Here is a 13688-nt window from a genome sequence, read left to right as displayed (position 1 = left end):
CTCTCTATGCGGCTCATCCGTATGAAATCACAGAACTCCTCACCAATTCCCTGCAGCCAAACTCATGGAAGAATCACATTCAGTTAAACGACACAAAATGAAAAGGCAAAACTGGGTCAGGTTACAAACCACTTAGAATCATGGAATGGTTTGGGTTGGGAGGGACCTTCAAAGGTCATCCAGCCCAACCCCCCTGCAAGAAGCAGGGACATCTCCAACCAGATCAGGTTGCTCAGAGCCCCGGCCAACCTGGCCTTGAACGTTTCCAGGGACAGCGCATCCACCACCTCTCTGGGCAACCTTGGACAGTGTTCCTCCACCCTCAGTGTAAAAAATTTTCTCCTAATATCTAATATGAATCTACCTCCCTCTATTTTAAAACCATCACCCCTTGTCCTATCACAACAGGCCCTGCTGAAGAGTCTCTCTCCATCTTTCCTGCAGCCCCCTTTAGGTACTGGAAGGCTGCTGTAAGGTCTCCCCGGAGCCTCCTCTTCTCCAGAGCTGATAACATTGAGGGGATATTCATACACGTAAGACAAAACTGATCCAGCCCACAATATCTACAACATATTTCTGAGCAAGTTTCATTGGATTCAGTGTGCACACACTCCATTACTTTAGTTTTCAAGTATAACACTCCTGACTCTCAGGTTTCACTAATCTGACCTTTCTTCAGTAGTCACCCAACGTGTCCAGTGCAAACAAAATCCCACGCAAAATGGGATCTGAAAAGAAGTATCATAACCTTCAAGGCCTGTTCTAGGCAACTCCTGCTTTGTATTTATGGAATTCGTGAATTCTGTACCTCCTCAGTAGCAAGCAGTTTGTCCTTAATTCTCTATTAGTGCTAGGTACTCTTGGTGACCTCGAATTTGCAATGAAGGCAGCAGCGTGTAGAATTCCAGAGAAATATTTGCTGCATGTTCACTTGTAAATCTTTAATTAATTTATCCTTGCCAGAATAATAAAAAAGAAAAAAAAAAGATTTACACAAAACCACAAGATGACAACATGATGACCTTTATTACAGTCCAGCAGTAAATCTGTATTTTCACTACACCAAGTTTAGCAAAAGGTCCTGCATAAAACATCTAATTGGAAAAAATACAGTTGATGTAAAATATCTGTTCAAGCTAAACATTCACTCTATCTTCAATATGCAATACAGAAACTAATTCTAATCTTAACCATTGAGCTTAAAATGCTAAGTGTGACAAACCGACTCACAGCAGTGCCTCATCACTGCGAGTACGAACGTTACCGCACAACGCTTAGACAAATCCAAGCAGGGAGATCCCCCAAAGCTGAGAGGGAAATACAACAGGAACGTGGAAACCGCCCTGTCTACCTTCCCACAGAGGTCACAGCCACACAGCGTGTAGGGATTCTGGAGAAGACTCCATACAGCCTCAGTTTTGATCGGTCTAATTAACAGGAACAATAATTGGAATTAGCCTAGAAGTCCCCGTCACTCAGCCCCTCCCCACACCCCGATCGGCTCTGCCCGTTCAGCAGGGGTCAGAAACAGCCCAGGAACAGGAGAAAGGGCCCAACCTGCCATAGACTCTACGGTCAGTAAGAGCACCAGACAGAACAAAGCCTTTTTATGGCTCTGTATTTCTGAGTATGGTCAAGGTAATATATCCCTATCACTTCCATTATGAGCTTAAAAAAAACCCAACAAACCAACATTTTCAATTTTTAAGGATTTTGCCCACAGAACATACAGAATATAGGGAAATACATGCTTTTTCACTGCTGGCATACCATGTCTGGCTCCCTTTCTGAGCTACTCTCAACACTGCACTTTTGAAATATCTCAATGGCTGACAGATGTGGAGTCTATACTTGAAATACAGACAAGCAATTCCTTGTAAGTCCCGTAGTTCGCCCTGGCCAACATCACAGTCTTTCAACTCTTGATGCCAGTGTCAACTGTATGCATTTTGGAAATTCAGCAGCACATGGGATGCACATGATGCCCAAGGATATGGGCTTCCAAGTCCATTCTCAAAATTAAAATTCTGTGTTTATAAAGCTTGACTGCTTCTTCACAACAGATCTGTTCACACGCACTATAGCATCGCACTGTACATTAACAACCATGTTTATCTTCCTGAACCCACCAATATTAAACCCTTAACTGTTTGCCAGCTGCCTTAGGGAACTGAATAACAGCATCTCATTGTTTGGTGTGTAACGCTGACAACACGTGTCATCGTTCATACAGAATACGCCTGCACGTAATACAGAACATTGGCAAACGCTTGGTCAGTTCTACACCACCAAGAAATCACACAGATCTTCTGAGAGATCAATTAAAGCTGATTGATGACTCAAATCTACATTACTGTGCTTTGACAGACAATATTAGACAACAGAAAACCACAAAAAAATGGACCTACCATATGCAATCCGTTGCTGTGGATGACGCCGTCTTGCTCCGCCAGATTTCGGGATATTGTAATCGAGGGAAGATCCAAGCTCTGGGGGGGAAACTGAGGTGTAAATTCATTTCCTTGCGCAGGCAGCTGGTCACCAAGGCCCTGAAAGGGCAGCAGGATATCCGCCATCCCCAGGGCAGGGTCCGCCTCGGGCGGGGGGGTAATAGGTGGGATTTCGAACTCCTCGTCCCCAAGGCTTGGCGTATGGAACGTCTGCTGGAAAAGGACAGGACAAGGCAAAGCACGTTAGGGGACACTGCCCTCAGCACCCACTACCAGACCTGCAGTCCAAACCCTGGTTTGTTCTCAAACGCAAACTCTACACGCAACTAAATTTTTCAGTTTCATACACTGAAGAGGTTTGTGGATCATTCTGATTAAAGATTTAAGTCTCATTATCATACGGCTTTAATGGAGTATCAGTATTAACAGTTTTTTAATGCGTGCTTAATTAGCAACATCTGTCTTTGTTGTTAGTCTGCATATCAGCTACACTGGATTTGGCTGTATAACAAATTGCCGCTTTATTGATATGTGAGTAAAACAGCACAAACAGTTTACACCACTCTCGTGCTTCATAAAATACCCACAATTTTGTAGCGCACGCACCGCATTAACTCAGCACTGACCATCTCACGTCTTTTGTTTCTTTTTTACCCACTAATAAACACGAATCACTGTAATTCGGGTGTTTATTTCGTTTCCATCCCTCTTGACCAAGGGTTGTAATTTGGAGGAGCGACACGCCTAGAAAAGGGAGGGCGGTTACGGCAGCTTCCCGCAGCCGGCCAGCTTTGTTTGAACAGTGGCTTTGTTACCAACTAAACACCTGTTAAGACGCCTTGAGCAAAAACATTTACTGCCAGTTATCTTCAGGGTCTGTACGCGTGCACGTGTCTGTCAAAGATAATCTTCCTTCACGTAGAGTCTGTATCTGGCCTCAACGTCGCTGACTTTTGTTTGAGAAACAAATGAGCGATGCTCATTCAAATTTCTTGTGAGTTAAATGAACTTTCGTACATTATTTCAGGTCCAGTGCTACTTAATAATAGAAATTCAGCGCCTGAAATTAGGCCATTTTAAATGTACCCAAATCAGGACTGTCTTGATGAAACTGGGCAGTTGGCAATCCTAAAATAGGCACCCTTGTCTTGTTCTGGACATGCAAGGCTGCTCTGGGATTTGTTTGTTTGCATTAGCTCAGGATTCGAGCCGGGGGGGGAGCGGGGAGAAGAATTGTTTTATGTATTATTTACGTTGTTTGAAAGAGTGACTTAATGCCAGTTAATTTAAAAATGATATGTTCAGTGAAAGATCTCATTAACTGCTGCAAATTGTCATCCTTCAAACTGTTAATGATGATATAAATTAATAACTGCGGGAGAGGAGATGGAAAGCAAAACACAAGAAAAACCTCCGCTTGCATATAGAACCTGTCAGCTGTCATTACTGGGCTCACACCAGAAATGATGAGGTCCCAGACCGCTCCAGTCTGCGGTGCCGTCATCTGCCGGGACTCTCCCCGTCCCGCCGGATCGGCGAGCCTCGGACTGCATTCTGGATGGGAAAGCTGGGGCTGGCCCAGGGAGAGGTTCGACTTCCCCGCTGCTACGTGACAAAAGGTGCGCGTGTTTCTTCCCGCGGACCCCTTGGTTCCCAAACACAAAGGATGGATCGGCCCGGAGAAGTGGCTGGCTAATGAACATAACCCCGTGGCTGCTTTTGCAGTTATTTTGGCACTAATGCGGCCTAGTAACAGATGCAACTGTAATTTGTGACTCATTTGCTACCCCATTACTGCTTAATGAAATCTAACATATCACATTAACAATACGGATAAACACTCGGTCTTGATATGTGGCATTTGGCTGTTTTCATTACCGCTGTAATTAACACTTGAAATATTATTTCAATAAATATTTAAGGTGCTTTCAAATGGGTCGTAGTAATCATGACAGAGGCAGAAAACACAAAGGGAACGTGTGACTCCTCAGCCTGACCGTGCTCTAGGATTAGACTCTGAAGGTATTATTTACAGAAATAAAATGGGCTTCTGGCTCAGCAGCGCTCAGGCCCAAAACTGTAGCATTCACGTTAATGTAAAAACACTGTAATTAAATACATTGTAATGCAATAATGGCAAAGTTAGGTTCCTGCTGTAATGCGAACGCTAACACTTAATCATATTTTTATTCCTTGTTCGAGCAAAAGGGTTCAGCAAAATCAGTATTATTACAGCATGTTTGAACTCTCGTCACTTGACATATTTATGAGGTAGCAGTAATTATAAGAATTGGGTCTTTTTTTCCCATCTAACAGAATAACTCTAGGACAGCTGTATAAATATATAACACAGCTAGATAATAATACAATATTTTACTTAGAAAAGCAGTATTCATCTTAATACTTACAGCTTACTGCAAATGGGAGAGTAAATTGATGAATACCTTAACATTTTTTAAATGTGAATTTAATTCTCACAATATAACTTGTCCAAATACATATATATCTCTTTTAAAAAAGATATAATGGACCTAGGAATGAGGAGGAAATAGATGCAATCTACAAAGAACGCAAGCCCCATAGTGAAGTCTTAAATCCAAATCACTGGCTATTCAGTCTGTAAAAGGTGCCTGAATAGTATGCAATTTGGGATTGCAGAAAGGTGCCGTTATGACCAAAAGATGGTATAACATTTGTGGGATTTATCTTACCAATCACAGTTTTGAAGTTATTAACTTTTCAAATATTTATATCTTACACGTTTAAAAAAACCCACAACTGTGTGCACGGTTAAATGCCATCTGTACTGAAATGTTCAAAACATTTGTTCCTTTTGATAAAAATGCAAATCTGGAGAACTGTTGTATCAACATATAACAGCCAATGTCTGACACGGTGAATTATCACAGCTGGAATTAAATTGTGTCTGAACAGCTGCTGGCAGCAGAGCTTTCATCAATGTTTGATTCAAATGTAGGAAAGAAATTCTACAGAAAGAAACATCATGTTGTCATTACAGATGGGGTTTGTGTTCATTATCACAAATAACACTGCAGCCTGTGCCAAACAATATTCCCTTATCTAAGCAGTCTTGCTGGGTAAAAAGAGATGGTGACCATTGTATAAATGATTCATAAAATACGACTCTTAATTCTAACCTTTGCATTTATTGTTGCACCTTTCTGCTTATTTTCTCCAAGATCCTTTTTTTCAAAGTGCACGAGAATACCTACGACCGAGTCACCACCAAGAACACGTAAAACCAAGGCTGCCCACTTTTCTAACCTTTCCTCACATTGGGAAGATCATTTATGGCACGTACTCTTGATCCCGGTCACAAGTTTGCTTTGCGCAGCACGTACACTTCAGGCAACAAAGCTGGTTTTGGTTTTCTAGCTTAGATGAGTATGAAGAACCCAAATTAAAACGTTTCTTTCTAGAACAGAAACTAGCCCATTAGCCAGTAATGACTATTACTAAGCTTGCTTTCAACGCGTACACCTACTGTGCTTTTTATTTGTTTCCTTCTGTTTATAATTTTTTTCATACATAAAGTAGATTTGTTTCTATTGACATGCTATGTAAGTAACAGCCTTATGGACAGCTAAATTGACTAGTTATGGAGAGCTGTCAGGTTATTTTCTTTCTCATTAAAGTCTTTATTTTGTGCTCCATAAAACACACAGAAATTCAGCACTTCACTCTTCATCCATTCAAAGTCTGTAAATTATCAAAGCAAACAGCAGCATATGAGCATAGATAAAAAAGAAAAACATCTACCTCATTTGCAGCAAGAAACGCATTATTTGCCTCTGCCATGTTCATGTAGTTGTTATTGTTTCCAAACTGAAAGAAAAATAAATATTTGGATTTTAATGCATGCCACAATAAACTTTTCTTTACCCCATCACCGGCATAGAAAAAGTTGGGGAACAAAAAAAAAACAAACCAAAACAACAAACAGTTAAGATGTAATTTTGCAGATGTTCTTTGAAGTCAGAACTAGATTGGATTCAATATTATTATTATTATTATTATTAAACACCCTGCATCCCGAGGTCTGCACATGGAAGACATCCAAGTGTATCTCTGCAACTCTGTCCACGTGGCAAAGCCGCTCCACGGGCCTAGAGGGTACTTTGCAAAGTAAGCGTCCGTTAGAGAAAGGCTATTCTCCAGAAAAGACATTTTGAGTCTCCTACATCTTTCCTGACACACGTTATAATATTTCTGCAGGTGATCCTGATCTGGAGGACTGCAGCAGCTAGAATAGCTGGTGTATTACTGTTCCAAGTAGACTGGTTTTTCAAGAAATGAAGGTCAATAAGGGGAAGAATGAGAATCTGCAGCGCTGTTCTTAAAATCCCATTCTTTCCACAAAATTAAAAAGCCAAACAATCCCCCTTTGTCTCCCCTTCATTCCAGCTGGGCTCCCACGCCCCCAGTCAACATTAACACCACAAGATTTTGCAAATCAGAGAAATTGTATCACATGGAGACCCTGAGATCTGCCCAGGGTGGAGTGGGCCAAGCGCCCACTTTCTCCCACTGAGGTCCAACTCCTCTCACACGCACATGATCTGACACAATCCTCTCGGATGCCAGAGAGTCATTCCTTCCAAACTCTGAAGTGTGAACATTTGTTGATGAAGATAAGTACTTTTTTCTTTTGCAGACTGACTCTCCAGTTGCTGCAGCATCCCAGAGCAGTGGTGGGGCCACAGCCATCCTTACAAGAAAGGCTTTTTCCCTGAAAACTCCAAAATCCATTTCTAAAAGTAAGATTGAAAGTTAAAGGCAAGTAGGGAGGAAGAAGAAGAGGAAATTATAGTCATAGAGGATGAAAAAAAGAAGGTGGACACAAAGAATTGGAGCCTCATGTACCTGATGAATTGTCTGACTGATAAAACGAGACATCAACAAAATCAGAAGATAATCACGAGGAGGAAGAAATATGAGACAAGATTCCTCATCTTTAAGTATGAAATTCCATTCGCGTACTTAACACGCTGAATCTTTCAACCTCTAACACGTTAAGCAGCAGAGGCCTTAACACAACATGTAGGCTGCCTCGTAGCTATTAAAACTCTGCCATCCCCAGCTATGCCGATACTCGAGTAATGTCATCCATTTTTAAAAGCCCAGATGTCACCCATTTTTGCAGATTAAAAAAGTCAAAGAAAATTGCACATTCAAATTACTGTTTTGGCACGTAAGGATGTGTGTGTGCATGCCTGTGGATTTGTTTCACAAAGACACAGCACTTCAGCCCGACAGCGAGATCGACAGGGTGGATTTTTTTCATGTCAGTCAGAGGCAAACTAAGAAGGATTTACATGAAAAACTCTAACGGCTCCAATAGAGCTGTTCTTTCTACAGTAACAAAAAGAAATTAAATGAGTTTTTCAAACGATACGTAAGCACACAGGTGCAACAGGCCAGTCTAGCTCTAACACGGGATAAATACGTGGGAACAAACCCTCTGTCTTTAACGAGCTCAGCATCCTGTGGGCTCCAGGGCCTCACAATGGCAACGTAGCCAATTTTTTACCTTGAAGAGTAAAATTCTGTATTGTTTTGATCTACACATATTCTTCACACTGCAGCTACTGCTGTTCTGGTTGCCAAGCGGTTTTCTTCCTTTTTGTTTAATTAAAGCTGAACAAAGGGGAAAGCGACAACATAGTTTTCCATTTTATTAAGACTGGAAGTAAATGACATAATGAGGAATGTCAAAGCTAAAAGTTGCAAGTACGTATCCTTAGATTCATTCTGTTCTAGGGCTACAAATATTTAAGACCCAATTTGTGTATGACTCAGGCACAGATGTCAGAACCTGGCATATTTAAGCTTTTGTTGGTATGGATCATAACCAGTATTATTTAAACTTAGTTTTTGTCCCTGAATTAGAAATCCATTGAAGGCACACAACAATTATCTGCGAGTATTCCTAAGATTAAAGTTCCTTATTACCTAATAGTACCTATAGCAACAAAAGCAAATAAAATGGTTATTATCTTAAGGACCCAAACAATTCAAAAAACAAATTAAGCTTGGAGTGAAATAAGAACTGGGTTAGAAATCCTCTTCTGAACAGTTAGTCTGCGAATGTAATTACTGAAGAAACTCCAGCTAATCAGCTGTGAATTGTATCCATTAATTAGTATTTGCCCTGGAGAAATGAGAAAAATCAGTAGCAGTGTTAACACAGCAACGCGCTGGTGAGTACCACAACACGGGGCCCTCCGCGTTCAGCCAAGCAGGTGGCTCCAGCGGGCCAAGTAATTTAAAAAGCTCTCACCTGAAGTGCGGAGCTGGAATTACAAAGCACTTCTTGCATATCTCTGTATCTATATAAGGCTATAATTAATGGCTTTTAATTTAGAAACACTTTGTGATCAGCTGGGAACAGTTATAAATCATTCCACATAGAACAAGGGGTTCTTGTCTATTTTAGTCAAATAATCTGGGAAGGATGTTTTTTGTGAAGTTACTCTTGTTGCGGTCAACAGTTTTCTCCCTTTATTTTCTGAAGGATCCCTTGCTCAGACTCCTCATGAACATCCTGGAGTGTTGCTACAGCTGACAGCAGGCATCCAAATTACAGGCAAGACCCAACAATTTGCTGACCCCTGCAGGTCCCACCTGCTGCACCTCCCCGGGGCAGAGAGAGATTCGGATGCAGCACCCCGTCCAGCCACCTTTTTGTTTCGTGCTGGAGTTGGGATGCTTTGCAAATCACTTGGCCATAGCCATGAGCAAGATTTTGCATAACCTTTTGCATCTAGAGATTTCAGAGCATCCTCACTCTCCTAACTACAAAAGAATAAAATCTTTTCAGCTTCCTTCAGCAAAACATATCATCAGCCCGTTTTTACCAAATAGCTTTAATCTTTGCCCTTTCAAGCAACTTCTGCAACATCATCCAAATCCAAACCATAACAGTTTTACAAACTACTCTGTTTCCTTTGATTTCAGCAGTTCAGCAAACTCCATCCTAAGTTTCGATAAATATACTAAGCACGACTACCACAGCGAACCAACAGAAACCATACGCATATGCTGAGTTCGTAAAACATACTGCAGACAAACGAAACCTCTTCTGAACGCGTTGTGAGTCACAGCTTTCATTCTTCATGCAAATCACTGCATCAGATCTATGACAGTGCAGTCCTCTGCTTGTTTATGTTGCAATGGCCTGTGAATTGAATCTTGGCCCTACTGAAACCAGTAAGAACCAACATGAAGGCTGTAATGAAAGAGACTGGATGTTTGCTTACTAATATCTTGTATAAAGAACGTCAAGAAAATGGATTATTTCTAAAACAGGTTGTTGAAGCTCTTCTCTTAGTTTTGACTACCAAACCTGAAGCCCAACATCTAGCCTTATTCATCTTTTTTAGGAAGTGCGTGTATTTGCAATGCTAAGAGAAGATTCCTGTCCTCTATTCCTTCCCCAATGCATGCCCTAACGAAGATCAAACCAACTCCTGCCCAGGCTTGGCAATATAAAAACTGTATCACTGTCCACTTCAGCAAAGTGCATGTTTTCATGGACCAAACCTCCTAGGCCAGCACTGGAGACCCCAACATCAGAAGGACATGGAGTGGGTCCAGAGGAGGCCATGAGAGGGCTGCAGCACCTCTCCTGTGAGGCCAGCCTGAGAGAGCTGGGGCTGTTCAGCCTGGAGAAGAGGAGGCTCTGGGGAGACCTTACAGCAGCCTTCCAGTATCTAAAGTGGGCTGCAGGAAAGATGGGGAGAAACTCTTCAGCAGGGCCTGGTGTGATAGGACGAGGGGTAATGGTTTCAAAATAGAGGGAGGGAGATTCAGATTGGACATAATGAAAAAATTTTTTACACTGAGGGTGGTGGAGCACTGGCCCAGGTTGCCCAGAGAGGTGGTGGATGCCCCATCCCTGAAAACGTTCAAGGCCAGGCTGGATGGGGCTCTGAGCAACCTGATCTGGTTGGAGATGTCCCTGCTTCTTGCAGGGGCGTTGGACTGGGTGGCCTTTAAAGGTCTCTTCCCACCCAAACCATTCTATGATTCTGCGATACCTGTTTGCAAATCAAGGGATTAGCCACTTGGAATCAGCACAGCACAATGCTACCTGCGTTTTCAAGCTACGGTTTGCACTCACTGGAGCTCCAAGACTCACGAAATCATGTGACCCAAGGAATGGTTGTTTCAAGAAAGATGCCTGATGTGATGAACTTCATAGAAAACCTTGGCAATTTGAGATACAAATCAGCGATTCAATGTCCACAGATTCTGAATTCCTACCAAAAAAAAAAAAATCTTTAGAAAAATCTCAAAAAGTTAAATAGTGGCTACTGCCTGGGCCCTTCCTTTGCAACTGCGACAAGTCAAAAGCCATAGCAAGAAATAAAACAACCAAAAGAGAAGTTTATACCACAAAATCATAATATTCCAAAAAGGCTAAAAAGTAAAGCCTGTTAACTGATTTTAAGGTGTTAGGGACAAACAGAATAAACTTTGAATCTCTAACACTTAATGGGAATTTTGCTACTGATTTTAATGGAGAAATTATTTTACTTACAGTATTTGGTCATTAGTACATCATTACAACTGTCTACATTTCTGTCTTTAAACCAACTCAATAGTGGTACAACTCTAATCTGGCAAAAATTAGAACTCACACCCACTGTTCATTGCCAAAAAAGCACAATCACAGAAATGAGGCAGTAACTTAAAACCAGACAGAGAGGAGCCCAGACTTTTACCTGAGCATCTCAATGGAACAAAAATTAATTTTAATTCTACTAGTATTTTCACACTCAACAGTAAAATTAGGTTCATCAGGCAAATACACTAGATTTTCTAAATAATTATTTTTATAATAACGTTGCTTAATTTAACAGTGCAACCACAAGGAAGAAGAAGCCACTGGAAGGGTCATCGTTCCCGCAGAAAATACCACCAAAGCCATGGAATGCGAATAAACGTCTCAAATGAAAAATTCAAACAAAATATATCCAGAAGAGAAATGAAACACATTTTATCATCATCTCACAACTAACCAGGATATTTACATTTTGCTTAAGTGGAATTATTGCAATTCCATACTCCTAGACTACATATTGTACATCTGAGAATAAATTTTTAAAAATAATAGAATTATTACAGAATCCACTCCTCCACCCTCATGTTTATTAAAGAAAACTCTATCCCAACACGTACTGCAAAACAGAGTTCAAAATTAGCTATCGTAACAGTCCTTTCGTAATCATTAGTTAAGGTTTAGCCAAAACACACATTTAAAGTTTCTCAGGATAGCATCACCAGACAAAATTCTCACTGGCTCAATGCTGAACGACCACCTGCAGAACTACCTCCAAACTTCTTCTGTCACAGCACTACATATCTGCTTGCATTTCCATTTCAGATAGAATTTGGATGTGTAACTATCCTTTTTTATGCCAATTTATCACTTAATGGCAGCTTCAGCTGATCACACTTCCAGTATTTCTGCAATAAAATTAGAAGCCATATTTTAAAAAGTACGGCCATTAATGAAATCCTTCTTTTACAGTGTGAGTGTGCTCAAATTTTTTATATAGAATAATATCTACTTGTACAAATATATATTATGGCAAGGATCTCAGTTCCATCTTCATATCTGGCAAATTAATTCCTCTGAGGTTACACTATCCTTCTGAGTAAAAAGAAAGATAACGATCCCAAAAGATGTAATTACAGACCAAAACTAAATTACTTTGCAGGTCTAAGTACTGTATCTTAATAATTTCACCAGAGAACATCTTCACTGCATTTGGGCAGATTTGATTTTGCTGCCTGACCAATAATTACAGCTCTGGCAAATACAATGTCTGATAAGGACATCAATTAAGAATGAGCATTGTGTTATTTTAGAAAAAAAAAATTCATCATGTTCACAGCCTGTCTGATTGAATGAAATGCCAAATTAAATTAATGGAGATTGCTAAGTCTAGCTGGCTGGTGGGGAATCATGCAGAAAGTGGGGCAGCATAGACAATAAACCGTCTGTAATTAAAAGATGAGAAGCTGGACTAATGCTACTTCAGCCTGATTACTCCAAACAAAACAATATACACTAAAATTATTCTGGCAACAGAAGTGATGGAGTGGGAGGAGGGTTGGGAGAGGGGGCTTTTCTTTATTTTTTTTTTTTAAATAGTATAAACTATCACTGTCTCTGAACAGCAGTGTCCCCACCAGATGTATTAAATTAAATATTGTTTTTTCTCATCAGGAAACACAATTTATTTTCTCAACGAACAGACGAGCATTACCCAATCACTTCTGCTGTGGATGGATACCCAGCTAATCTCTGCAGAGGCTTTATGTTTAAGTATGATGCGTTCCTAGCAGGAGCAGAGTGCTCTTTTCTGGAAGAGCAAGTCCTTCACGATAGCTCAGAAGCAGTAGGCGGCATTCGTATTATTTTATAAAATACGAGTATTCTGTTTTATTTTTGTTACTAGAAACAACGAGGCAGATTTTAGTAGCTGGTTCACAGATGCGAAGTTGTTAGAGATTGGTATTACTGTAAGTGAATGAAGCTTCTTCTAAAGGCTGAATTTTAAAACCTTGTAAACAAAGAAAGAAGTCATTTTATCTCAGAATGCAAAATTATATCCATGATTTTGACACTACAGAGCTACCCTTAAAAATCTCTGTAGTCCTCTGGCAGGATGCTAACGTTTTGGAAGAAACGGCACACGCTGCAGATGGAAGAGGTGTTATTTACATTATTTACCACAGACAACATACAGCTAACAGAGTTTAAGGACTGATTTGCTGGATGTAAAGGAGATGGAGAGTTGGACCAGAGGCCTTCCCATTTGGATCAGCCTTTGAGCAAACGTCAGTAAGCAGATAATGCGTCCCAGTTGCATTAAAGACCAAACTGGGGTGGTTCTGTGTGCGTGCAGTGTACGTGCCCTGAGATAATGCTTTTGTCAACAAAAGATATAATTTTTGAAGAATTTCATGAAGTACTAGACCACCAGTTAACAGGTATCAACGTACGCCAAGTTTATACTTGAGCCTTCCCATTCACATTTGTACAGCGGATTTATGATTCGTGATTACTATAGGATAGTACAATAAAAATCAGCTTTCTGAGATAGATTACAGCGGTATTCTTACTTTCAGTAGATATCTTCTGGAAGTGGGTTTATTTCTTGCTAGGTTCTGCCTACAAATTTTCTAGACAAGACCTTTCTGTAC

The 13688-nt window shown here is 40.6% G+C and overlaps 1 protein-coding gene across 1 annotated transcript in view; it reads right to left on the bottom strand.

The window, feature by feature from the left end:
• Positions 1–13688, bottom strand: part of TOX3 (TOX high mobility group box family member 3) — a 75260-nt gene that overhangs the window by 18420 nt on the left and 43152 nt on the right. Inside the window, exons 2-3 of the mRNA XM_086757775.1 lie at positions 6231–6296; positions 2409–2663 (exon numbers count right to left, since the gene is read on the bottom strand). Coding sequence (XP_086613901.1) covers positions 2409–2663; positions 6231–6296 — 321 coding nt within the window. The remainder of the gene's footprint in view (positions 1–2408; positions 2664–6230; positions 6297–13688) is intronic.

This window comes from Chlamydotis macqueenii, chromosome 13, assembly GCF_036417535.1.
Source record: "Chlamydotis macqueenii isolate bChlMac1 chromosome 13, bChlMac1.mat, whole genome shotgun sequence".
Taxonomy (NCBI): Eukaryota; Metazoa; Chordata; class Aves; order Otidiformes; family Otididae; genus Chlamydotis; species Chlamydotis macqueenii.
Note: the sequence above shows the minus strand (reverse complement) of the source record. Positions and strands in the feature narration are given on the sequence as shown.